The sequence below is a fragment of the Leptidea sinapis genome, chromosome 45 (genome assembly GCF_905404315.1).
Source record: "Leptidea sinapis chromosome 45, ilLepSina1.1, whole genome shotgun sequence".
In the NCBI taxonomy this organism is placed as follows: Eukaryota; Metazoa; Arthropoda; class Insecta; order Lepidoptera; family Pieridae; genus Leptidea; species Leptidea sinapis.
In genome coordinates, this window is record NC_066309.1 from 1,587,799 (window position 1) to 1,615,613 (window position 27,815).

A 27,815-nucleotide genomic window follows, 5' to 3' on the forward strand; every position below is an offset into this window, starting at 1 on the left:
CTTTTGTTACCTACCAATTCTTTACTTTTTATTTTTTCTTTGATATTTTTATCAAATAGATCTTTTGTGACTGGAGTACCTCGATAATTAATGGCTTTTCGTCTAACAATCTGTGTGCGTGTTTGAACTTTAACAGGCGTAGTCAGAAAGAAGATCATAAAAATCGTTTCTTTTCAACCGACTGAGTGGTAAATCATCAGTTATATATAATCATCATCATAATTTAGCCTTTGGAGTTCAACTAGGTATAAGAATTACTAATAACTAGATTAGTGTTGTCGACGTCATCAATGTCAACTCAGAGATATTATTAATTCATTTTCAATAATATTCTATCTTCACATCTATTATAAAATGGTTTAAAATTATTTTCGTCGAATTGTCTCGTCTTCTGTTAGTACTTCTAAACACGTTTGTAGCCGTCCGATTCAAAATTTTTGCAATACTGAATGTCAGCTAGTCACTGAGTCAGTTAAATATTTTCTGTGCTATATGATACCTTCATCAATCGAATAACTTCGAGTAACTCTGGGGTTTTTATTGATTACAGAGCGAGCCTTGCGTAGCTTACTTGTTTTAACCAAAATGGCTTGCTTCCACACCCATTTCTTTCTAGCTAGCAGCTCGAATTGTCGGGGACCCAGTGCTCTGTGAACGGCTGGATCACTTGGCGTTGCGTAGAGACGTCGCTTCACTGTGTGTCTTCTACCGCATTTATCACGGGGAGTGTTCCGAAGAGCTGTTCAACCTGATTCCTGCCGCCGAATTCCACCTTCGCACGACACGCCACAAATTAGGATATCATCCTCACCATCTGGATGTGTGGCGGTCCTCCACAGTGCGGTTTTCAAGCTATCTTCCACGTACTACAAAGCTGTGGAATGAGCTTTCTTGTGCGGTGTTTCCGGGACGATACGACATGGGTACCTTCAAAAAAAGCGCGTACACCTTACTTAAAGGCTGGCAATGCTCTTGTGATTCCTCTGGTGTTGCAAGAGAATGTGGGCGGCGGTGATCACTTAACACTTTGTCCTCCTATTCCATAAAAAAAAACCCATCAATTTAGGATAATTCCTCATCTGATTATTCCGACATATATTTAAAAATGAAATGCAAAGGCTATATAAGGATGAACCCACCACTGTTTCTTTTTTCTCTTGACCTCTTTTTCTACGTTTATACACAGCGATAGTAACACTTCGACGAACATTTTGATACCGTGTGGTGTGGCGACTCTGTCTGTATCGTGTCTAGTTTGGTAGTTTACGAACACCACCCGATGGCAAAACACTGCAATTATTCCCGAACCTGCAACCCGTTAAATTACCATACTCCTACACCACCCGACCAACGGGCTCGTTATAAGTAATTTTATTTAATTTATTACAATATCTCATACTTTAAAAAATATTCTTCAATTTGATATGATATAGTGTCAATACAGCACACCTAAATAATAAATGTATTGGTATGGTTTGCCTCGACGAAATAAAATTAACAACCAACCAACATGCAGAGGTTTTCAACTTTTCACTAGAAATACAATATCCAAAGGTATTCACCGGCAACAATAGTTACAAAGAGCTCTAATAAAACAAAATTCAGTCAAAATATTGTTATTTATTGATTCTGACTTGGAATGGTGAAACATTACAGAATTATCCAAAAAATTACAATTTGGCACGTTAAAATTATGTATACATAAATAATAATGAAATACCTTCGAGATTCTGCTGTATAAATAAATGCTTTACTGTTGCTACGATCAATGGACGTATTCCGACCTAACAAATTATTTACAACAACTACATTGCAACTGTTTATAGAACACTATCTGTGTTATTAAGAAACGCGATGTAAAGTTATTCCAAATTTAAAACTTGTTGTATTTATCTTACTATTGTCACTACAGAATTACATGACAGGGAGAAGTCATTTTAAACTTGGAAAAGTATATATTCTTTGCTTGGAGTAACTTTACATTGCATTTGTTAATAAAAATTTCCGAATAAGCTCTTAACAAAACTATATAATATCTACTTAATAAACTGTGATGTAATTTCCATAACTCGTGAGCTATTTAACTTTTACAGTGTAATTATGCCAAATATTAAAAAAATAAATAAAATAACTAACACAATATTATCCAACGTAAATAAAATTCGTTATCATCGTCAGCTATAACATTCATAAAAGCTCCTTCAAGATCACTACAATAATCTCATTTCCTCACACGGCTGTGCCGATATGTGTTATGGTGTTTCTTCTCACCTGACGGCGAGTTATGGCGTCGCCACACATAAGACCGTTAGCGTCTTTATACAAAATAAAATATATCTTAATAAAACAGGCAATTCCGATTAGCCTTTCTAATCTACGTTCGATATGCACTAATATTATTTCATTATTCCTAATCAATGACGTTCTATACATACAGACAAATCACGTATATCTATACATAACCGCACTCACTCCAGTTGTTCAAACTATGTTTGGTCAATTAACAGAAATGTAAAACATGTATTCAGTTCAGGTTACGTGTGATTTTGAACCCGATTCGGACAGTCACAGTTGACACACGACTAAGGATAAAAGTGTACTTACATTGTCTTCAAGCACACTTTTGCCGTTTCGCTATCAGACTGTTAATGATATTTCCTTCTTATAAGTGTATAGAACGTCATTGTGCCTAATAGGTAGTTATATAAATTCAACAGTTTCACAGTTAGAGATATTTGAGACGTCGTAAAGATTAAGGCAACAGTCAGAAGTGTTTGAATAAACCTGCAAAGAACATTAGCAGAGACTAATTAATTAATATCAAAATGGCGAAAGACATCAATTTTCGGAAGTTCGGAATTAAATTTGCAGAAGTGTTCAGTCTGTAGGTGTACCAGCGCATTAGAAATATACGTAAGTTAAATCTAAGAAACGTAGGAAAATATAGTTTTATGAATGCAAATAAAATTACAACATAAAGGCATATTCAAATAAAATCAAACTCTCATCTGATTAAAAATAATTCGACAAAAATATTTATACAACATCTAGGCATAAAACAATAATTCCTTTTCGCTGGAAATTTAAACGAAATATTAAATGCTTAGATAACTAGAATAAAGGAAGGCTCTGTGTATGCGAAGAATAATATCTGAATGGCGGACTATTCTAGAAATAACTAATATACAAGTCCTCTTATAAAATAGAGACAAATATTAAAAACTGGGTCGTTATTTCTTAATGTAACAGTGTGTGTGTTCAAAACTTTCAACAAATAGTGTAAATTTCTCATTGAAAACAATCCTATAGAAAATAATATGTTTAAATATAATCTATTGTCAGTTAGTATCCGATGAACTCATCATTCGAAACCAATGCTATTATAATCTCGATACATACAATTAAAAAAAACAAACAATTACATGTTAATTTCATCCGTTGTTTTCCTATCCAATAGAATCTAGACATAATTTGTGACTTCAGTCGACACGTGAATCATGAATTCGCGCGTAAATCTATCACCGCTTACATCAATCACTAGGACACTTGAGAGATTTGCATGTTCAATTTAAATTATACAAAATACCTATCTCAAAACAACTAGTAAGTTATAGTAAATGTAAAATGTTTTGTTTTGTTATGGGAATTAGTGCGTGAACGATGAGACTGCGTTGAAACAGTGACAAATGACAATACAGTAGGAAACCATAACAAAACGACGTACAAACATATGAACCCTAAATATACAGGTATAAAACATCTACATCCTAAAAGTGCAGGGTTGCAATTGGACCATGATTCTGAATATATTGTGGCACTGAAAATTTCCAAAGTTAATGCAGATTATTCTTAATTTTTTAATTAAATAAAAAGCAGAAATGTATTTCGCCACAACAGCTGACAGCATTAGAAACGTTGTATAAGTGTCATTGACCCTTATTACGTAGGTACTGTACACTGCATTACAATAATGGCTAAAAAAGTTTACAATAAACTTTGAATTTTCTTCTGCAACCACAGAACTATGCTAGTTGAAGCACACTTTGCCCGACGCTTTTTACCACTTCACGAGAAAGTAACGCAGTATTTGAAAAAAAAAATTCACTCGATTTATTTATCACAAATTCAAAAAGTGTGTATGCCGCTTAAGTAAATTATTATGGACGGTTTTGCACACTTGTCACTCATTTACCTGGTATTAAGGAGAAGGGAATCCTACACAGTTAAGCCACGCCCATATCAATTTTGAATGTACACCCTAAAGATTATTTACGTAATATTATTATTCAATTATCAGTAAATGCAAATCTCTCAGTATACAATAATACAAAATCTATAACATTGTAAATGAATCCCTACTTAACGTGTAATATAAGAGCCACTCACTAACTTAAGTTACAGTGATACAAGTTGAGCAACTTCAAGGGAACACCGAACAGTATCAATAATGTATTGTCAACAATTCACAGGGCAATGTCACGTGACACGCGACGTGACGCGCGTTTACGATATAAAACTATAGATATATAGGAATAAACGATCGAATCTAATTGTAAGTTAACGATAGGGAAGACTCGTGTGGTCTATCGTTGTCTTGATCCTGCAAATAAGAGACGGTTGTTATAAGTAGCTGTTACAATAATAATAATATTGACACACTTTTTACACAAATTATCTTGCCCCAAGTTAAGCATATATAGTCTGTGTTATGGGTTACAAGACAATGATATATTTAATACAATATACTTAAACATAAATTCATATAAACATACATAAATACATTTAAACATCCATGACTCTGAAACAAACATCCATATTCATCATATAAATGCTTGCACCTACCAGGATTCGAACCCGGGACCTCTAGCTTAGTAGGTAGGATCGCTAACCACTCGGCTATACAGGTCGACAATACAAAATATTTATTTACCAGTTTAATTTTGACTGTTAAGATGTCAGCTTATAGCCTTGAGGGTTCTCAGATTTTACTTGCGAAAAACTTGGCAGAGTTCATGCTTAGCTTAGCTTAAGCTGACACAATCTTTTGGTGTTTATGGTCGTTTCACAGCTGATATTATACTGAGCTCTTAATATTATCATACCAAATAAGTTATTTATTATTAACAAGAAGGGCCTATAACCAATTACACTTATTAACACAGAATATAATATTGTTTACAAATAAAATTAAAAATAACATAAAATTCAATTAACAATAAAATTTAAACAATGTCAAAAGTAATAAGGAAATTTGAAATATACACAGATGTTGATACAACACACGAATCAAAGTCGTCTCAACCGTTGTCAATCGTCGTCTTAAAAAAAACACATAATTGAGTAGTCAAATAGAACAATTCTTAATAATAATAGCAGAAAAATGATATATTAAAATGATAATAACAATAATAATTCCTATTTGTAACATCGTAAATGTAGTCAAAGTGTCCGCATTTCGCATAAATGATTCATAGATATCCACTTATTTAAATAAAACTAATAACCAGATAAGTTTTGGATACCGTTATAATTTAGTTTACTTTCTATTGTAAAAGTATTTTTAATATTAATCGACAATGTACCTACTGTGTACAAAGAATCGCGCGCTTGACCTTTCTTATTGGGCTGTCTTAGCCTAATCTCAGCATAGTCTCAGCTGTCAAACGAATATTTATACCAAATCAAAGATTGCGCTTATATTGACCTTAGCTTAGTTTTAGGTAAGTAAAGTGTGAGTACACTCCATAGATCTCAGCCTAGAGTGTAGTGCAATGACGTCACAGCGGACAGCTTATTTTTCTCATACTCGGAAAGTAAACTAATTTAAAAAAATCTGCGGCCATGTAACTTTCCAAACAGCCAGTGTGAACTTAGCGCAAAATTCTTTGAGCGTTAAGTCGCAACAATTACGCGGTGAGTTCCATATTTATTATTTAAAATTTAAAAAGTCGACGTAAATTATCCTAATTTGACAATTCATTTTAAATAGGTACTACTTATATTATTATATATTATCAATAAATAGTTTATATAAACAATTAGTTTTATTTTCCTCATATTTGAAATGAAAAAAAGCGTGTTTAACACGGGTCGAAAGAATCAATTCCTACTCGGACTATAGCCGTCTAAATACCTCGGGAATTGATTCTTTCGACCCTTGGTTAACAATCTACTATAGTTATTTATTGTTTGCATGCTGTAAGGTAACATATTGTTCACAGTAGAGCAGGTACTCACTCTCGCTAGCTGGCTCGGCGGGCCTGCCACTTGAAGTCCATCTGCATGAGCCACTGTTGGCCGCGCGACTTGTTACACGCTCGTAACACGGGCTTCCACACGTCACTGGCCTCGGGCTTGTCCAGGCACATGCCCGTGTTCGTGTGCCGGATGGTGCGACCCTACACAACACAGTTCATTCATTATATTACCGTCAGAAATCGTCAGAGTGAATTTTTACGATGCGCACGCACACCGTATCATACTTCAGCTACCAAGCCTCTTGTAACCTATATGTCTACCGAACGACAGCCAATAGACGAGAATTAAATAATTTCAATTTAGATACAAGATTAAAATAAAAAAAATCGCTCAAAAATAGCATAAAATTAATAATGATATTTAATAACACGTTATTTAACTAAATTATGCGGTATAATAATATAGTCATTGGCTGTATTTAATACCTTTTCCTTATTACAATATTGTTTTTTCCAGAAACGTCAAATAGCAGGAGGAATATTTTATAAGCATTTTTGGTTTGTGCGTACATAAGTTTTACACACACCACACTGTTTAATTTAATTGTTCCTTTCGTTCCTACTGTCTTTTTTTCGAAGTTAGCGAAACGTCGGATTTTTTTTAATAAGAGGACAAACGACCATAGGGGCCACCTGATGGTAGTATAGCTAGTCCGATTTGATCACCTTTACACTCCACATTTAACACTTGTAGTTGTATTGGTTTCCTATAAAAACCTGTATTTCGTATATGTTTTCACGAATGATGGTACGTAAAGGATATAGAAACTGTTTCACCTGATTCCTTCCGCCGAATTTCACCTTCGCACGACACGCCACAAATTAAGATATCATCCCCACCATCTGGATGTGTGGAGTTCCTCCACAGTGCGACTTTCAAGGAACTTTCTTCCACGTACAACCAAGCTGTAGAATGAGTTCCCTTGTGTGGTTTCCGGGACGATACGACATGGGTACCTACCCATGAAAGCTACCTACTCATAAAAAGCACGTACACCTTCCTTAAAGCCTGGCAACGCTCCTATGATTCCTCCGGTGTTGCAAGAGAATGGGGGCGCTGGTAATCAGTCAACATCAACAAGGTGACCTATACTTTCAATAAAAAAAAAAAGAACCTGTGCCTCTCGGAGGCAACAGCCCATCTAATACGACACGGACACATAATATTATATAAGGATTTAACTTTAGAGATAATGCATTCGTTACATCTTAATATATATAAATTACGTGACACGTTGTTTGTCCGCGATGGACTCCTAAACTAATGAACGGATTTTAATGTGGATTACTTCATCGAGTGCAGTTTTGTCCAACTTGAGAGATAGGATAGTTTTTATTTCAATTTGAGACTCGTAATTATTTTTAATTCCAATATTTGTTTTGTATGGACATATTATCTATGAGAGAATTTATTGACGCACGGTTTGACAGTTCTGCTGTGAAACAATTTTATTACAGTTAACAACAGGGACCAATGACGTTCTATACATAATAAAACAGCATTTTTTATTATGCACAGAACAATGTAATATTATAAGGATCATAAAGTGCACGTGTAACTTCAGTTCGACGATGTGACGTGTGTTACGAAAACGCCCAATCGTACGGTAATTAATACTTTTCGAACAGATAGTAGATTCTGACTTTGTGATATAAATAATATATTGCAAAAATGCAATTTCGATGTACAAAAGATACCTTATCTATAATATATATACCATAATCATTTCTAAAAGAGTTTGTAGGTGTCTCGCTAAAACGGGTAACTATATCTATATTCTGTAATTTCCCGCGTAGACTGTATGGGTGTACCTTTAGTGGTTTTTCTGGGTTGCCCTGCACACCAATCAAGTTTTTTAACCCTTCTTATACAATTTATTTATTTATTTGTATGGATCTCCAACAGTTGTACATCTTAACTTACATCTAACACATGCCTTATATCTTAACATTTGTATGTACTACATTTACTAGTCAAAACAAAATAAGGGCCACTTGATTTTTTTGGCCTCGCTAGCGATAATTTATTTTTTATGCATTCTCAAGTAGCTTGTGGTGTTACTGTATTGTGTGTTAGGGTCTGGAGGCGTAAAGGTGAGCGATTTTCGGATGCTTGCATCCATGAAAGTGACAGATTTGGGGGCCCCAATGTTATGGTATGGGGAGGAATCTCTATGTCAGGCAGAACCGAGCTGGTAATTCTAAACGAAGGCACAATAACAGCTCAACGTTACATCGAGGAGGTCATAAGACCCCATGTGGTCTCATATGCACACAGAATCGGCGAAAGATTCCACCTGATGCACGATAATGCTCGCGCTCATACAGCTAGGGCCACCAGAGAAGCCCTAGAGGAGGCTGGTACACAGGTGTTGGACTGGCCTGCAAACAGTCCTGATCTAAATCCCATTGAACACATGTGGGACTTACTGAAACGCAGTGTTCGAAGCACAAACCGACCCGTGCACAATGAATGACAGCTAATAAACGTTCTGATATCAGCTTGAAACAAATTCCTCAAGAAACAGTGGTACACCTGGTGGAGAGTGTACCTTCTAGGCTTCAAAAGTGCATTAGTAATCGAGGACGGCATACTAGATATTGACGAAAGTCATAAATCAACCACAATTTTAGGTTTTTATTTTTTCAGAATTTTTTTACCTGACTAATTATTTTTGCAAAAATGTTAATTTTTAGAAAAAGTGGAGAAAATTTCTTTTTTTAATGGAATGCATCATTATTTTATACTGTCTACAATAAAAATCAATCAATTTATCCAATTGAATCATTGATCAACCTTTAAACCTCAAGAGTTCATGAGAATACTGTTAAAACGCGGTGGCCCTTATTTTGTTCTGACTAGTATATTATAGGAGACTACTACCAAAAACTACTTAAGTATCTTAAAAATAAGTTGCATAATAAGTAATAGTTGGAAAAATATTGTATTCTGAACAAGAACAAATGTTGAATATAATAAAAAGTTAATCAATAATTAATTGGCTAGAGCGTCGCTTTATTTTTCAGAAAAAGTGAGAGCCTGTCACAACCGATGTCCAGTGTTGCAAGGTTTTTTACACATTCGTTGTTCATTGTCATCTATTTTTCCATTAAAAACTTAATAGAGAAGTTTCATATCTCGAAGAGATCTACGAACTGCCAGTGGTTTCATCCTAAAGTAATCGAGCTTGTTTTTGTAGCACTCTCTATAACTTGTGATCTTAAATCGGAAGGTTAGGTGTTAAATGAGTCTCTTTTGAACACGTTCGATTCTGTGCATGTGATTTTTGTACCCGGGGGACCACACATGACAACAATATTCTAGATTGCTACGAACCAAGCTTTTGTACAGTTGACGGATTGTTGTTATCTCTTTGAAATCTTTAGACTGTCTGAGAATAAGGCCGAGCAATTTGAAAGAAGCTGTCACTATAGAATTATTGTGTCTGTCGAATTTCAATTTGTTATCAAATATTACGCCTAGGTCCCGAATGGAATCTTTTTATTTCAATTTGTTTCCCAAGATGTTGTATTACTAAGCTATAAAACCACATTTACCCGGATTAAGCGGCATACGATTAGCTTCACACCATAGGACAAATCTGTCAAGATTTGCTTGCAGATCTGTTACATCTAATTCTTGCTTTATAATTTTAGCTATTTTTTAATTAATTAAAAAAAATAAACCTGGCAATATTTAAATAAATCAGGTATATCGTTAATAAATAGAAAAAAGGTCCCAAATTAGAGCCCTGTGGAACACCGGAAATTCCATTAAAAGAGTCAGAACATTCGCCATCAATCACTACTCTGGCGATTTGGTTAGAAAGGTAGGATTTGCACCAGCTTCAAAATATGTCACTTATGACAAAATATGATAGTTTTTTGATAAGTATCTCATGGACCACCCTATCAAATGCCTTAGCGAAGTCAGTATAAACTACATCTACTTGTAACCATGTTGGTAGGGGTTCAAGGGGGTCTTTAACATGATTAAATATTACACAACTGATTTAAAAATCTTGGATACGGTAGAGAGGATTGATATAGCCCGATAATTGCATACAAGTTCCTTTTTTCCATCTTTATAAATAGGTACTTTTAGCACGAATAGTACCTATTTATAAAGATCAAAATAGTACCTATTTATACATATTAAAATATCCTTCCATTTATCAGGGAAATTTCCATTTTAAGTGAAAAGTTATAAATTAATTGTAAGGGGTATGATATTGAATTTGCACATTTAATAAGAATATATGGGGTATATTGTCAGATCCAGCACTCTGTTTCATATCAAGTCTTTTTAGTCTGATTATTATGCTTTTTTGGGTTATGTATATACTAGACATTCCGGGAAGCTGTTGCTGCAAATCGGTTGTAGTTAATTTCAAATTCAAATATATTTTTATTCAAAATAGGATGTACATCACTTATTGAAAGTCAAAAACTACCACCCATTCCAAAATGAAAGCCTCAGACCTGAGAAGAACGGGCGCAATAAAATCAGGGGGTTTTATAAAGAAAGTATATAGGAATAATTTTTCCCTGAATACGTCTTTATTTTTCGTATTCCCGTCATTTTGCACAAGTCCCTCAATATCCGGAACGTTGCAAGCGTATCTTTTAATGTATGTACATAGGATAGTGTGTACTATCGACAAAATTTAATTATGACCTACCTTAATGTTATTTTCCTACGGTCATAATAAGCAAGTAGGTCGAAATTCGCTTGAACATACATTTCAGTAAAGTGGGTCATGGATCAAGTTTATCAATGACACATACAGGCGACAGTATATTCTTCTAGTCTTCTATTATAATTATTTAAGACGTGAAAAAGTGTATTGTACCTACTTTCTAATATAAAAAGTGTGTGTATACTTATGTATGCACGCAAGAAGATATACTTCTTTGGTCTAACAAAGCAAAACTCCTTAAAATTATGTATTCCTTGTGCTATTCTACGTTTTTAGAAAGGACAATATTGTAAAAATCTTGCAACAATGGCTTTGACAATTAATTATTAAATTAAATTAATTAAAAACGAATACGGCTGTACGGGCTTGAAATCTTTGCCTGTCCTAATAATGGACAAAGAAACAAAAAAAAATAACGTAACTTAAACGTCAGAAAATTTTAGGAACCAACTTCATCCTATTACTTTTGTCTTACAGTATAGGTTCTCAACGTGGGCGATAACGCCCCCTTGTGGGCGTTTGAGACTTTTGGGGGGGGGGCAGTAGAAGACCCAGAGAAAATTAGGGGGCATTGAGATGGCGCAGATGGGGCGTGGGTAGATTAAAAAATATAGTCTAAAAAGCCAAAAAAATATACGAAAATACTCTAGAAAAAAACATATTCTCAAAGTGGGCGGTGAGCAAAATAAGGTTGACAAACTATGTGTTATAGTGATGCGCGCGCATCTTAAAATTTCACTCTCATCACATTTTCATAACGCGCGTAAAGAAGTATAACTTCAATAAATATCAAAGTCGCCCGGCAAGAAATAAGCACTTACAAAGTACCAATTGAATTATTATTCAGATTTGTATGATGTGATAATAGTCGTAGCTCATCACAGTACCTTGGAGTCGTAGGTCCACTCCTGGTTGCCGCGCATCCCGTGACAGCGGATCAGCTTGATGGGTCCGCGCGGGTTAGCGGCGTCCAGGCAGTTATCATCTGACATCACCTGCTTGCGTTTGGTGTACGCGAACACCTGACAACGAACAATTATATCATTACGGTGATGATTTACACTTCTGGGATTAATACGCGAGAGGTCGCGGGTTCGAGTCCCTCATCGTTCATAAATATTGTTTTTTTTTTTTAATTTTATTTGTGTATTAATCCCAGAAGTGTTATCCGCTTTAAAAACATAGATTTGCAAGAGCAACATCTCAAGTCAATATGCAAATATTGGGGTTGAGCAGGTTATCAACTGTAAAGTAGATCCTATTGTTGAAAGTATTTTCTACGCAAAAAAACCGCTAAAGTCATATCATTTTAGGTTTCGAAACGCAACGCATATGGTTCGAGTAAGAGAGACAAACTTATGCAACGACTGTAGAGCGGCATCTCTTTCCCACACCGCGGACCATAGACAAATTTATTTCGTTCATTCTTCATAACCGATCCAAACGCCATTTAGTAAACGGCAACTTCATGGTACGAATTTTAGCGATTCAGTTTAGGTACCTAAAGTAAAATAAAAATGTAACTTTGACGCAAAAATCTAACGTAAAAACAAAGTTACAATTACACGCGTTTCAATCCTTAAAAAGTGTTTTATTTAAATGTGTAACACTCGCGTTTTTCAAACAAAATACTGTGACACCATACCTGATTTCCTCCCATCCCGTGACAATAACCCATCCCCAGAGCTTGTCCAGCTTTGCCTCCCAAAGTGTCCAGACAGTTCGATGTCTCTGCATTTCTTATCTGAAAAGAAGGACAGTTTTAATTATGTTCAATATCCAATCAATAATGACCTGAAATGTTTAATTACACAATATAATTATACAATTGTAATTAATCCACATTTATATTATATTGATCGGAAAAAAGTAATTATTTTCACGTAACGAGTTTTTGATATTGACAATCTATTTCTATTTATTGTATCAGGAAACTAATTATTTTTTTATATTTTTGTTTTTTACTTTATTCGTCAAACCAACAATATTTATGCACAAATGTAAAAATATCAACAAGGAGACTTAAAACGAAAACACACATAGCAAAAATATCAATAACTGGCATGTACAAAAGATTTAGACACATACAGATTATTTAAAGTAGTGTAACAAAAATAATAGTAATTTCTACAAATTAGCTCCCTTACGTAGGGAGTCAATGACATTATGACGAAAGCAGGTTGATGTGGAATTAAATCAATTGAGTTGCTGATTATTTTGAGAAACTGTATTAAATTGGCGACAAATACGATTGATACAGGAGTGATATGCTAGGTTAGTACAAATTATTACAAATAATTATTTCAGTTCCAAACAGTTATACAATCTATATTATTAATCTTATTCTAGTTACGATTATTGTTATTTTTGGAATCGGTGTCCTTCGGCCGCAACCCGCTCTCCCCTCTCGTCTCCTCACGACTCAAGCACATCTCATCTATAACTATGTATGTAGTAACAAACCTATCTTGGATGACACTGACTCCAAAAATTACAATAATCGTAACTAGAATAAGATTAATAATTTAGATTGTATAAATATACGCAATTATTTTTATACTTTTTAGTGCACATTATATCTATTGTTTTGGAATAGTGTTTTTGAAGGCGGTTGTTTTTTTGTTATTTTTTTTTTATTTCATGATTTTTAGTGAATTTGAAATACACTTACTAACAATTTGTCTAAATATGTGTAAATATACTAAATTTTACAATGCAGCAATGAACGTAAGTACTTTGCAATTTGATGACAGACAGTGTTCCGTTACTTTGTCATGGATTCCGTTATCAGAACCTAACCAAACTATCTTTGAAGTATATGCTTTCTAATAAAAAAAGAATCATCGAAATCCGTTGGCGCGATATTGAGTTATTCGTAAATTAATCATCCACTTTGCTATACGTATGTATAGCAAAATTTAAGACTTTTATGGTTTTCTCATGGATTCCACTGTCAGATCTGGACCAAATTACAATGGGACCATTCGGAAAGCAACAGCTTTCAAATAAAAAAAGAAATATCAAAATCGGTTCACACAGTCGAAAGTTTTGAGGTAACAAAAATAAAAAAAAAATATACCCCGACGAATTAAGAACCTCCTCCTTTTTTGAAGTCGGTTAAAAAGTAATTATTATCACGTAACGAGTTTTTGATAATGACAATCTATTTCTATTTATTATATCAGGAAACTAATTACTGCAAATAATTGTTTCAGTTGCCCTACTAAAAAAATAATAATAATAATAATGTGTTACATCCTCCGCATTGCAATACAGTGCCGCTCAAGATTCTTGAAAAATCCTTTGGATTTTAAAACTCCATTAGCCCAATAATTCAAACAGTACTACAATATCAATAAATACATATTAAAACAACCACAACTCCTACGACGTATATAAAATCATAAGATAACTAAAAATATCCTCTTGACAGTTATCTATACTTTTACTTTTATTAAAAAATGGCTCTGTCGTAAATCCTACTACTCCGCAGCTGAATATCTAAGTGATCCGACAGCCTGGGTCTAGATTATGATTATTTTATAGCAATAGCAATGACAATACAATATTGTCTATGTCACTAAAAAGAGGGCCAAAAAATAATACTGGGAGAGTTTCTTGCGCCCCTTCTCTCTCGGAGCACCATTTCTTTCCGAAGCTGTAGTAGTGGCTAGAATATTAGAAATGACATCAAAAAGAATTCCTTTTTGAATGAATCGTATTTTAGGTATAAATCACGGTGTACGGTGAAAACTCATACACATTATTTAAGCAAATCTGGTGAAAAAAATTATTTGGACGCCTGCTCTCAAGGCAATATCACAAGCTATGGCGATGTTGGTAAGACTTAATGACATGAGCAGTTCTCCAGTTCGCAAACATAATCACATTTTAGACTTTCATTATCAACAGGCGAAGTACATGTCTAAGTGCGGATCCTACCAAACACAATATAACAACGAGGATAACTATACGGGGAAAATTGGACTCCTTGAATTTATCCCTTGGATATTTTCGTTTCCGTTTTTCCAACGTAGGTACTTGCGGAGTACGCTACCTTGGTATTGTTATCCAATGGTAAAAAAAAAAACCGACAAAAACCCTTGTTCTATTGTTTCGTCTAACTTGACATGCAATTATGTATTAATACGGCTTTACTCTCGTTTTTGTCGGTGTCGGTACAGACTAGTTTCGGACCATTCGGAGGACTTCATCAGGGTGAGTGTGGTGGGTTTGCGATAACGTCCCTTGGAAACCTGTATTACAAAACGCGTCTCGCAATAAGACCCATAGTGCTGTTGATCACGTAGTGGACATTGTGAGTACATACCTGTATAGCCGAGTGGTTAGCGATCCTACCTACTAAGCTAGAGGTCCCGGGTTCGAATCCCGGTAGGTGCAAGCATTTATATTATGAATATGGATGTTTATTTCCGAGTCATGGATGTTTAAATGTATTTATGTATGTTTATATGAATTTATGTATGTTTAAGTAAGTATATTGTATTAAATATATCATTGTCTTGTAACCCATAACACAGGCTATAAATGCTTAACTTCGGGCAAGATAATTTGTGTAAAAAGTGTGTCAATATTATTATTATATTATTCTGTGCACCCGTGGACACCAATAGTGATACAGTGTCAGTGATACCGTGCGCGCCCCCCACCCTGTCCATCCGCGCACTCCGAGCTCAAGTCCGCAGTTAGAGGTGGGACGTTATCGCGAACCCACCACACTCACCCTGATGAAGGACCTCCGAATAGTCCGAAATTACTCGGTACCGACAAAGCCGTATAAATAGATAATTGAATAATGACTCAGGAAAGTTTTAATAATTTAATTGACATGCAATGCCATTAGTATTAACTTTTGAAGGATAATAGAGTGAAATGTCAAATGTTGACAGCTTGTTTATTTTTATTCGTCTTCTAGGTGACAATTGACATCTCTATTCTCACAACTGTTATTCTCAGTAAAACCTTTTATACCGCCAAAATCATCCATGTAAATATTTCCTCGCGTATAGTTATATTATTATTAGGCTATTGATTGGTAAAATGCAAAATTAGCTTTAATCTTAATATAGCAGTCGTTACTCGCGAGTAAAAACTTACTCCAGTTTCGTTGAATCCGCCCTAAGTTATATATTTCCGAACAGAGACTTAAAAAGTTGCAAGCGTTCAACAAAGTATCCTAAAAAACACTTCACAATATGATTAGATATAACCGGCGAAATTAATATGAGTGCCGTGATTTATTTGATTATCTGTTTGCGGGAAGGAACGCATGTTGATAGTGTAGTCGTATCTTATACCCTATTATCTAACATGATTGATACAACTATTACTAATGTACCGCCCTCTATCTCTCATCTATTGTGTACAGACCGAATATTAATAAACAATTCAGTTATATTTTAGAGCAATTCCATTTTCTTCATTGATCGCTTCCCATAGATTATAATTAAAATAATTGGATTAAAAGAGTCGCAATGAGTTTCTTGCCACTTCTTCTCATTCATCAACCTTTTCCAAAGTCGTGGTAAATGGTTAAATGCACACATAAGAATTTTGATTTGTCAATGTGTGCGTTAGCTAGTTTAATATACAAAATACTAATTACAAACGTGGCTAACTGTTTACGACTTGTCAATCAAAATCGGTTACATTCGCTTTCCTTCACTATCTTGCTGTATCTCCATATATTACATACACACCATAATCAATCAATCCATACCAGACTGATGAGTGCTGACATCAAACCAGTTCATATTGAAATGAAAATGAATTCATTTCGCAACAAAAACTTTACTACACATTCAAAGAAAATAAATTAATGAAAACAAGGGCAAAAAGGAAAAAAAGATACTAAATGATCTATGGTCTTCCAAAACTGGTACATTCTTAATTTTTTTATCAATTGATTTGGATCATACAAAAATTGTAAATCTAATGACATTTTTGTTTGTGTGTTTGTTTGAACGCGCTAAACTATGGATATAGCCTATATAGAAACAAAATTTCTCCGGGACTGCTTTATCCGCGTACACTGTCGTAATGAATGATTAGTGATAAATGATTACAAATTATAGTACAAGACCCGTTAAAATTAATTCACCGCAGTGTGTAGCTAGTGTTTACTAAAATCCATGAGCCAATAATTAGATATAGTAAATAAAAACATAAAAAACCTTGCGTTTAAGAAAACAACAAAATGCTTACTTCTCCCAAGTAATAATAGTCGAGTGGCATCTGACTTTCGGGATAGATATTCTCCAAGTACCATCTGAAACTTTTGCACTTGAGACGCTCACGTAGAGCTTTCCTCTCGCTCACGTCGCCGACCGGGACGTTGAGTGCACCTACAGACATAAAAAATAAACACCTTATTAAAAAACAATCAAGTCACGTAATGTTCCATTAAAATGCAACAAGCAATTAAAGCACTCATTAAAATGTACAATTTACAACTGATAACAAGCGTGCTTCTGTGGTTATTTTATTAGTAATAAAACGCATAGTGCTGTATTGGAAATATGAAGAACCTCTATAATAAATATAAGCCGATTAGTTATTACTAATAGTTATTTACGCAACTGTTGTGTAATATGGGGTATTAAAACACGAATGCGAGTTTGAAATATTATCACATGAGTGTTTTAATACCTAATTATCAACAGTTGCATGATACAAGACTTTATCTACACCCATAATATGAATCCTCTGCAGAATCCTCTCCTGAAGCTTACTGCTAACATTAAAAAAGCCAGTCCTAGTAACCATTACATCATCCAAACGAGTGTTGTAATGTTGTACTGAATTTCATTACAACACTCTTTTGGATCATGTAAAGGAAATTGGGTGTTGTAATGTTGGCAATAAGCTGACTGTTTTAGAATCATTAATAGAGGAATTTAAGCAAGGGTGTAGATAAAATATCTAAAGCAATAACTCCCAGACTGTGTTAAGCAAAAAACTTGACAATTAACTCATTCTTTCCGTCAGAGAAAAAAAAATCTGACCGTACCATCTACGTAGGTAATCTACAAAAATTAAAACTATTTATAGCTTGACTCAACACACGTAAATCTAATTCTGAAGAATTATCAAACACGTTTTCTAACGCGAAATGATAAAACAATGTTGAGTTCATTAAAATTGGATAAGAATGAGCGCATTATCAGTGACACATGTAATGACTAATGGGTTATTAAAAACAAATTCATAAGACATTAGAACAATTTACAGCATTAAGAAGGTGCACTGACCCCTGAGAAATATGCCCACTGCATGCAGAAAAATAAAATGAAAAACCTTTCACTACCGGCGAGACATAGAAAAAAACTTTAAGCAGATGTAACAGATTGTTTGACCATGAAAGTCAAGTCGAGTCCCAAACACCGAGGGCTGAATTGTTTATTATATTTTGGGATTTTGTTAGATTAACGCCTAGAGCTCATTCTTTAGAGTGGGGTAGATTTTTTGACACTCTCTCAGTAGAATGATTCGAACGGTATCTCAAAACCACTCTTGTACTAGTTTGATCTTCATGCATGGCTGTTAAACAAACCTCTTGGGGTAAAAATTAGATTAGCGGACTCTTTTACAGGATTTTCTTCGAGTGCACAAGCACATGGTTATTATCAATCGGATATACTTTTACTTACTGTTCAGTCGTGTGAAAAATCGGGATATAAACGCCAGCGACAGGGCAAATAGTAAACGGCACAGTTGCCGGCAATTGCCGCTTTTATGGAGTGAATAGAATTTAGATTACATGTTTTGTTAAGGTACACCACCAAACAGATCTTTCCTAAGTTAAACGGTCCTAAAAGCCGTATGGATGGAATTCTTTGGTAAACTGTCTTTCACCATGAATAGGCAATGAATAGGATAGGCAGATTATTATGCTATCTTTGTGTATTAAAGATGGAAGTAATGTAAGCTATCATCAATATAAATGATCTATAAACTGCATTGAGATTAGACGGAAAAGCGAGTGTCGTAGTACCTCATGAGCAAATATTTTGTAAACAATAAAAGAAATGGCGACCAACCGATACATTTTACGGCAGTCCAATAATAAAGAAAGAAGTGTCAAAAGCTGGAAATAATTTTTTCGTTGCACTCAAATAGAAAAAAAATGCCAAACAAGCTAATGAAATGGTGCTAACATAAAATAAACTTAAAACGTTATCAAGCGACAGAGTTAAAGCATAGAAGCCGATAGGAGTTTGAAGGACGTTTTGCTTTGTAAACAATATAAACTACACTTACTTTCGAATCAAAATTTTACTGCTAGTTTGAAACCTGTTTCACTATACAAGGACATAATATATTATAATGAGCTTGAGTATTTTTTAAGCGGATAATTCATTTTTTTCAGTACATAACATTTATTTATAAAGATAACTGGAAATAAAAACTTTAGTTTGTAAACTCAATAAGAAAGCTTACCATTTCAATGAAAATGAAATGAAAAATGATTCGAAATTGGACAAAATATAAATTATAAAAAATGTCCAATCATGTAACGATGTGAAACAGGTTTAATCTAGTTTTTTATAATATTATTTCTAGTAACCTCCCAACTCCTGACGGCCCAACAACAGCGTTAATAAACCTGGGTTAATATTGTAGTAGAAATGTTTCCAGTCGTCAAGCCAGACTTCGGCGAGCCTCGCGTTGTTATGGTTGACGACTCGGCCCGTGCCACCGGGGAAGGAGTACGGTGTGGTCTTTCGAAACACGTGGCCGACGTGGGAGCAGGGCGCGATCTCGAGAGTACCGCCGCACATCCACACCTGGCCCACGCGATCAATCAACCAACCAAGCACGAGTTATATTGGCCAACCAGCCAACCAAGCACGAGTTATATTGACCAATCAGCCAACCAAGCACGAGTTTTATTGGCCAATCAGCCAACCAAGCACGAGTTTTATTGGCCAATCAGGCAAACGGCAATGAGTTATGATGATTGATACTACTAAAATTATAATTGGTTAATTGAACAACAATACTCAAGTTATGTTGACCAATCAGCCAATCAATAATAAGTTATGATGGCCAATCCATCAACCAGATGAGTGTTATTATGTTAAGCTTAGTGACCACCAATATAAAAGTTATGTTGACCAGACACTTTCACCAATCAATCAACAAATGAACAAGTATGAAAATGTAAACGCTAAACCAAATACCTTCTCTGGTAATTAAGCGAACAACCAATGTTTTAATTATTTTGACCAATTAGCTTAATGCGATTGACGGATAGCAGGTTACAGATTGTATTGACCAATCAGCAAACCAATAATGAGTCAACATAAATCAAAGATCAGCTACATATTAATACATAAATACCAATCAGCAATCACAAAATAAAAAGCTGGTTGATCGATCACTCAACCAAACACGAGTTATAGTAGGCAGTTAAATATAGCTTGTTATATTTTTCTTAGCATATTGCCTTTTGTTACGACTGAAGTATTCGGGCAGTATATTATGGAGATTAGCCTAAACTATTCAAATATTGATATCTTAGAGAATAATAGCTGGTAACAAATATTGTATTATTTAATACGCAACTTTTAAATTGAAGTGGCAATTTTTGGCTATCAAAACGAATTTATTAAGTATATTTCAAATATTAGGAATTTTATTTATTTTTTAATATGTTTTAAGTTACGCCACATTATTTGCCCTTCACGCGTATAATAAACTTGTACCTACGTTTCTTAGCAAATTTAAAAAAATATTAGTGTCGACATTAAATAAACACACGTGTAGAACTACTTAACCGTAATCATTAAAAAAATATATTCAAAAATAAAATACATAATTCATCTAAATAAAACAATTTTTCATAATATCATTTCGGAACAACCTGTAAGAAACCTAGAAGCCACGCGCATGCGCGGAGTAGCCACTGACATCTACTTCGTGCCTTCTTATGCGACCATGTAAGGGTGATCAAAATTTTATTTCCTAAATATATAATTTGTTTTTTTGAATATTTCAAAATTACAATTATTTACATTAAATTTTAGATTCTTTTTACGATTAAGGTTAGGTGTGTGTTCATTTAATGTCGCCATTACAGGACCATCCTGTATATTATCTAGTCAAAGATAAATGATATAGTTTAGTCCTAACTAGGTTTGTTACGCTTTCACGTTAACTACTAACTAAACGTATTGCATGACTGAAAAACTGTCATGTTGTCAGCTGTAAAAATATTTAATTAATTACCAAAAGAAATAAGAAAGGAGACAGTGTTAAATAGATTTAAATTTAAATTATTAACACTATTAAAAAAATATTGTTTTTACTCAATAAACGAATTTTATCAAACAAAGTGGTAACTGGCACCAATAATATATTTTTTGTGATTATTTTTACTACATTATCTCTTATTATTTCATTAATTATTGTAATTGTGTATTGTAGGGTCTTCTAGGTATTTACTTTTTAGGCTTTACGTTGGTCAAATTAAATGTAGCAGTAATTATTGATTGTGTTAGGTTTATAATATTGTGAAGTGACACCACAAAAATATTTGCATGTCTGTCATGCTTAAATTTGTAACAACTTTACTTGTGAATGTTTCTGGCAAATAAAGTACCTTAAATTTGACATATACATTTTATCCTAAAATTTGAATTACCGAGACAAATTACGGGCAGAAGTTAGTGTTTATCTTAAGTGTACTGACTATTAGTAAGCAACAGAATTATTAGTTTACCTTTGTTCGTCCTAGCGCTACCGTACACTGCAGTGGCAACCGAGGCTTGTTATGCAAACAATTTTCACGGATATGTTGACATATAACAGCAACTCCAGTGCTAATTTATGAAAGACTTAACAGATTCTTATTTTTAAAGTGATAACCGTCACTTCTGGGATTAATAACACAAACACGCCTCGAGGGGTCGCGGGTTTGAATCCCGCATCGTTCATAAATTTTCTTTTCAAAATTTTATTTGTGTAAGAAAGACTTACGCTCATATTAGACAAATGGCTGGATATTTTGGTTAAGAACTTACTGAGTATTAGCGAAGTTCGTAACTGTTATATAGACGGAATCATTTGTTACGCTGATTTCATAAAAAAAAGTTTTAAAGAAAAATTTTATTTTTTTCTACTTTCAGATTACTTATTCAAAATTTTATGTAAGTAAAGCTCTGAATACGCAACTTGAAAATAGATAACTAAAGTAGGTAGTTAAATAAAATAAAAACCTTCTAAATAAAGTCCCAGCCGTGGTCTCTATATTAATTTAAAAGTTTTAATAAAAAATGACTCTGCAAATCATATTAGGTACTTGTATCTAAACGATCACAAATCCTAGGCTGGATAATGATTGTGTTCAGCAATAATTACTTATATATTACGTACAATTATGCCATAGGTAACTCTGAAAAGATCAGAGCTTAGCTTGCGATATCTTCCCTCTCAGGTTTGTTTCTGAGGGTTAGCTTGACTGCTATTACACAATAGCAACATAAGTGCTATAGTGACACAGACAGACAGGTTTGTAGCACTGATGATATACAGCGTAGCCCTATAATGGCGACATTAAATGAACACACTTGTAGAGCTATCTAACCTTAATCGTGAAAAAATAATTCTAGAATCTGAAGTAATTAATTGTAATTTTGAAAATTTCAAACAAACAAATGATATATTTAGGAAACAAAATTTTGATCACCCTTACGTGGTCGCATAAGAAGGCACGAAGTAGGTGTCAGTACCTATCCCGCGCTAGCGCGTGGCGACTAGACTTCTTACAGGTTGTTCCGAAATGATATTATAGAAAATTAATTTATTTAGGTCAATTAATTTTTTAATATTTTTTAATGATTACCGGTTAAGTTTATTTAATGTCTTTTGTTATCTATTTTTACATTAAACCACAAAAATGAGAGACGAATAAGTATATAATATCCCACCTACCAAACTCCAAAAGATTTCATATCGACAGATATATTTTAAAACTATCAAAATACTTTTATAAAACTCGGTGAAAATGATTCGAAAACCATTATGCTCAAAACATTGAATGTTTGGTGAGTAATATACAAATAAACGGGAATTTCAAACTTTAACAAATTGACGTAATTATGATAACGTTTGTGTTATGGTTATTTAATAGTGATAATAATATGAACGCATAGTTAATATTTAATCAGCTGCACACGAACACAGCGGTAGTTACTTAAGACTATTACTGGTACATAAAATATATAAAAATAATTGTATTGTAAAATATAATACGTGGTTTAAATATGTTTTGTTATTCTGTTAAGCCATGACATGCGGAGAATAGTGCACGATGAATATTCAATCAAATCTATCGGTCAGGGTCATCTTCTAATTGGAGCCAGTTTTACTTGTCGAAAACGAGTTCGATTCTTCGATGAAATATCGTTCCGAAATATTTTTTTAATGATAAAGGGAAATTCTTTATATTTATTCTTTCTTTTTGGCCTATTGATATGAAAATAATTTGCGTATTCAGAATTTTAACTAAGTAAAACTTTGAATACGCAAAACTTGAAAATTGGTAATTAAAGTACCTACATAGTAATTTTAGTTACACTATTTTCAAATATTACATTTTCTCAAAGAATGTAAGGCACTACTAATACTTCGCTCGCCATAAACGGTCACTCTGAAAAATCTAACATGAATAAAAATTTATTGCTATATAAAAAATACAACAATTTCATTCAATACACCGGCAAGAGATTTCAATGTAAAACTTTTAAGACTGCATATTCTATTACTATTGTTTAATTGATAGCGGCAAATCTGAGCTCTAATAATTGTTCAATTCATTTTAATTTGATGAAGAATTGTCGAAGCTATGGGGTTCCGACAAAGGTCTTTTCGTAATAAATTTTATTATATTATCTTTTTTACAATACAGATGATCAAAATAATAATTTGTATCATTCAAATACAAACAATTACAAAGATCATTGAGGAGTTTATTTAAAATGACTTCAGTGTGAAAATTTTGCATTAATGGTCTTACAACGTCTGGCGAGTTCCGTTGATTCAGATAATGCACTTGTCTCCGCTCAAAGAATTGCTGTGGATGATGATTATATCGTTTATATATTAAACGCGACACCAAATGAATTTAAATCATTGCTTCTGCATGAAGAAGAAGCAAATAAACAAGAAGAACACAAATCGGCACTAAGAAAAGGAGGACAAGTAGGATCACAACAAGATAAAAAACAAATAATCACAGAAGCAGTAAAGGCATGCAAAGGTAAACTGTTAATAAGAAAGAAAAAAAATAACGAATAAAAAAAGCGAGGAAGCAAGATGAAATGCAGTTGCAATGGTTACAAAATGTTATTCAAAGCTACAACTTGTTAATAAACCAAACACACAAAATGTTATTTGTAATTGTTATTGTTATTGTTAAACATTATCCCAAGCCACAACAATACTTTAAAGTGTTTTCGCTTGCAGCGCTTTGCCAAATATATAACGAATGCCGTTGATCAGCTAATCAATTATTATAAATCGGATTATCTGCTTTTAATAAGCCGCGTCGGAATTAAACAGTGTTATTAGCGTTTTATCTACGAATTATGATTACATTTAATCCCTGTATTGACTTTTCTTTTAGATTATAGAACAATTTATTACAATATCCATTATCTAATGTCATCACAGTACAACCCAATCAAAAATGTTTAATGCCTTATAGGATAAGCATATTGCTAGTTTTTTTTTTTCAATTTTGTAACTTGCAATAAACACATGGCCTTCAAAAGTCTTATCAAAATTATTGAAAATAATAAGTGTTAAATATTAAAACGAGTTGAACGATAAAGAGTTGCTATGCGGGTAGTTATGATTTTAAGGCTCGGCAAGCGATTTGGCAAAGTCGCGGCGCGTCCACACGTTGGCCCGAGCTCGAACCTGGATTCATGGCGTAATAGAACTCTCCCCACTCGTCCATCCACACTTCGGCGACGCGGGCCGCGTTGTGGAGGACCACGTTTTGCACGCCGCCCGGGAACGAGTACGGCGACTTGTCTCTGAACACGTGGCCCACGTGCGAGCACGGGACTATCTCTAGGCGGCCGCCGCACTGCCACACCTTTACCCACCCATTGTTTGTGTCAATATCATTTCGTACTACTAACAACTTACAGTACTTTCAGAGTTCACATACATTATGTATGAAATTGCTTTTTAATAAGTACCTAGGTGAAAACGAGGGCAACCTGATCACTCGTACAAATGGCACAATAGTGTCACTGTTATAATAAGAAGATACTTTTAACCGACCAGTTTCGGGACATCATCAATTATTAATTGAATAATATTCTAAAAATCATTTAATATCATCAGTATGTTACAAAGAATGAAATGGATATCAAGATTGAATCAAAGTTTGACCCTGTCTTATGTAGGGGCGTGATGTGGTTTTCTAGCAAGGTAGGCACTGTAGATCTTACTAGTGGACGCTGAGCTTTAGTCCGACAATACTAAGTTTTAAGGTCTAAATATTGAAGTTGTATATCGAATATGAATTCTGGAGACTGCCTGCGATAGGTATTAACTATCTAGTGTAAGGTAAAATTTGTTTGTTAGCGAATATCGGAACCAAATTTAACTTAAACTTTTACACTAGTACTATATTTATGTAGATTCTTAACGGGGTAGGCACTGCCTAATTGCCTATATAGTATGCACGCTCCTGGTCTTATGCAAATGCATTGAAACATAGAAAAACTTCAAAACAGGTGGAACTTTAGACCAACTCCTGAATACGGGTCTGGTTACGTTCAATAATATAATAGACATATTAGACTCAATGTCATATGAATATACGATACCCGGAAGCTCATTTCGAGGTTCTCCCCTCCCCATATGTCCATGCCCTCATCGTAGGAGCCGATCTTGTAAAAGTATTCCCGGTCGATTGCGAACAGTCCACCCGCCATCGTCGGCGTTCTGAGCGGTGCAGTACGATCGCCACCGCGTCGTGCCATCTCACGTTCGGGAACCCGGTACCTGAATAAAAAAATAATCTTAAAGAAGACTGTTCACTATAGCGTAACAGTGCTATGAACATACCCGACAAGAATATGAACATTTTATTTAAAGTTGCTATTATTAACCATTTGAAATTAATAATTATTCCAAGTTTATTCTGTAAGTGTATTATGCTAGTAATACATATCTTTGCAATGATTGATATTTATCAGCAACAGATCCCATTGGTTCAATAATGCAGGGGTGTTTTTTTTGAAAAATCATTCGGGTCGATTTCCGTCAGTTCCAAGAAATTTAAAAAAAATATACATGCAGTTATTTGTTTTTATAAATCAAGGGCATTACTCCTTTCACGACTTTATAAGAAAGAACAATTTTGTAAAAATCTTGCAAAGATGGCTTTGACAATTAATTGTTCAATAATGAATACGGCTGTATGGGCTTGAACCCTTTTCCTGTCCTAATAATGGGCGAAGAAACCAAAAAAAAAATAACGAATGACGCAAACGTCAGAAAATATTAGTAACCATCTTCAACCTGTTACTCTTTGGTGTTACAGTGATGCGCGCGCATTTAAAAATTTCACTCTCATCATTTTATCATAACGCGCCTAGAGAAGTGTAACTCCAAAAAACACATCCACATAACGAGCAATGTGAATCTCAGATATAGACTCTATCATTCTATCAACAGATAAGTATATCAAGGCTGAACATAAATGTAACTAAAGACGCTAAACAATCTAATTACGTGTAATGCTAATAAGCAAATACAGATATTACATTCCCTCTTAATTTAATTTCATCAAAGTAATCTATTCGTTATTATAATCGGAAAATTATCTATGACATAAAATTGAACTCTGTCATATTAACATTGTTTTTTTCATCATCATCATCAGCCGGAAGACGTCCACTGCTGGACAAAGGGCTCCCCCAAAGATTACCACGACGATCGGTCGTGCACTGCTCTCAAACGAATTCCGACGATCTTGACCAGATCAATTCATTAAAATATTTTTTTTAAACTAAATACTTATGTATTTTAACCGACTGCCTCCGAAACTGTTTTCGAGGGAATTTCAGTACCATATCTTATGACGTAGAGACTACTTCCCAGATTACTTCTAATTTAGACAATATGTTATTTTATTAAAGTGGTATCCCTTACTTCTGAGATAAATTAAATTTGTAACCAAAATTTATGAACGATGCGAGACACGTACCGCGATCTCTGTTTCCGTCCCAGCGCTCTTCCGCTTAGTCAACCGTTCGAGTGACGTATCGTTCGTAAATCTTGGTATGTCTTAGTTCATCTCTCAATATCCAGCCGAAATAATTCCTCGACCAATAAATAAATTACGACTTGAACGACGCTTTTAACATACTTTTTGAGACAAAAGTGATCCAACAATCCACCTAATATAAGTTAAGTAACTAAGTACAAAGAAAACATAATGTAAAACTTGTATGTCATTATCAAAAATATACAAATAAATAAAAATCGACAAAAAAACTAATCTAGTTTGCTTCCGATTTTGTAGGGCTTCGGTGGGATAGAGCAGGGTTGCTCTATGTTCGGTAGCGAGTAAGCGGTGTCAATATAAAATGGAATGTATTAACATTAATTTGCGCGAGATTGGCCTCCGCATTAGGTCGTGCATGTCATCTTTGGCCATCATTGTAGTTCAATCCATACTCAATTAACATAAGTGAAGTGTTAAATGTAGTGCGGTAATTAATTAATGCTTAAGCGGTACAACAGGTTCATCCACTTCATAAATCAGAAACCTGAACATATTACGAAATAGAAACACGCGATCTACATTAAA

General features: G+C 34.2%; 1 protein-coding gene across 1 annotated transcript in view; it reads right to left on the bottom strand.

Moving 5' to 3' along the window:
• Positions 1-1,600: 1,600 nt before the first annotated feature.
• LOC126977471 (polypeptide N-acetylgalactosaminyltransferase 5) overlaps positions 1,601-27,815 on the bottom strand; it is a 41,319-nt gene continuing 15,104 nt past the window's right edge. Inside the window, exons 8-14 of the mRNA XM_050826303.1 lie at positions 25,825-26,002; positions 24,902-25,082; positions 17,183-17,322; positions 12,603-12,701; positions 11,845-11,979; positions 6,238-6,398; positions 1,601-4,600 (exon numbers count right to left, since the gene is read on the bottom strand). Of these exons, the coding sequence (XP_050682260.1) occupies positions 6,243-6,398; positions 11,845-11,979; positions 12,603-12,701; positions 17,183-17,322; positions 24,902-25,082; positions 25,825-26,002 (889 nt within the window). The 3' untranslated portion in view covers positions 1,601-4,600; positions 6,238-6,242. The remainder of the gene's footprint in view (positions 4,601-6,237; positions 6,399-11,844; positions 11,980-12,602; positions 12,702-17,182; positions 17,323-24,901; positions 25,083-25,824; positions 26,003-27,815) is intronic.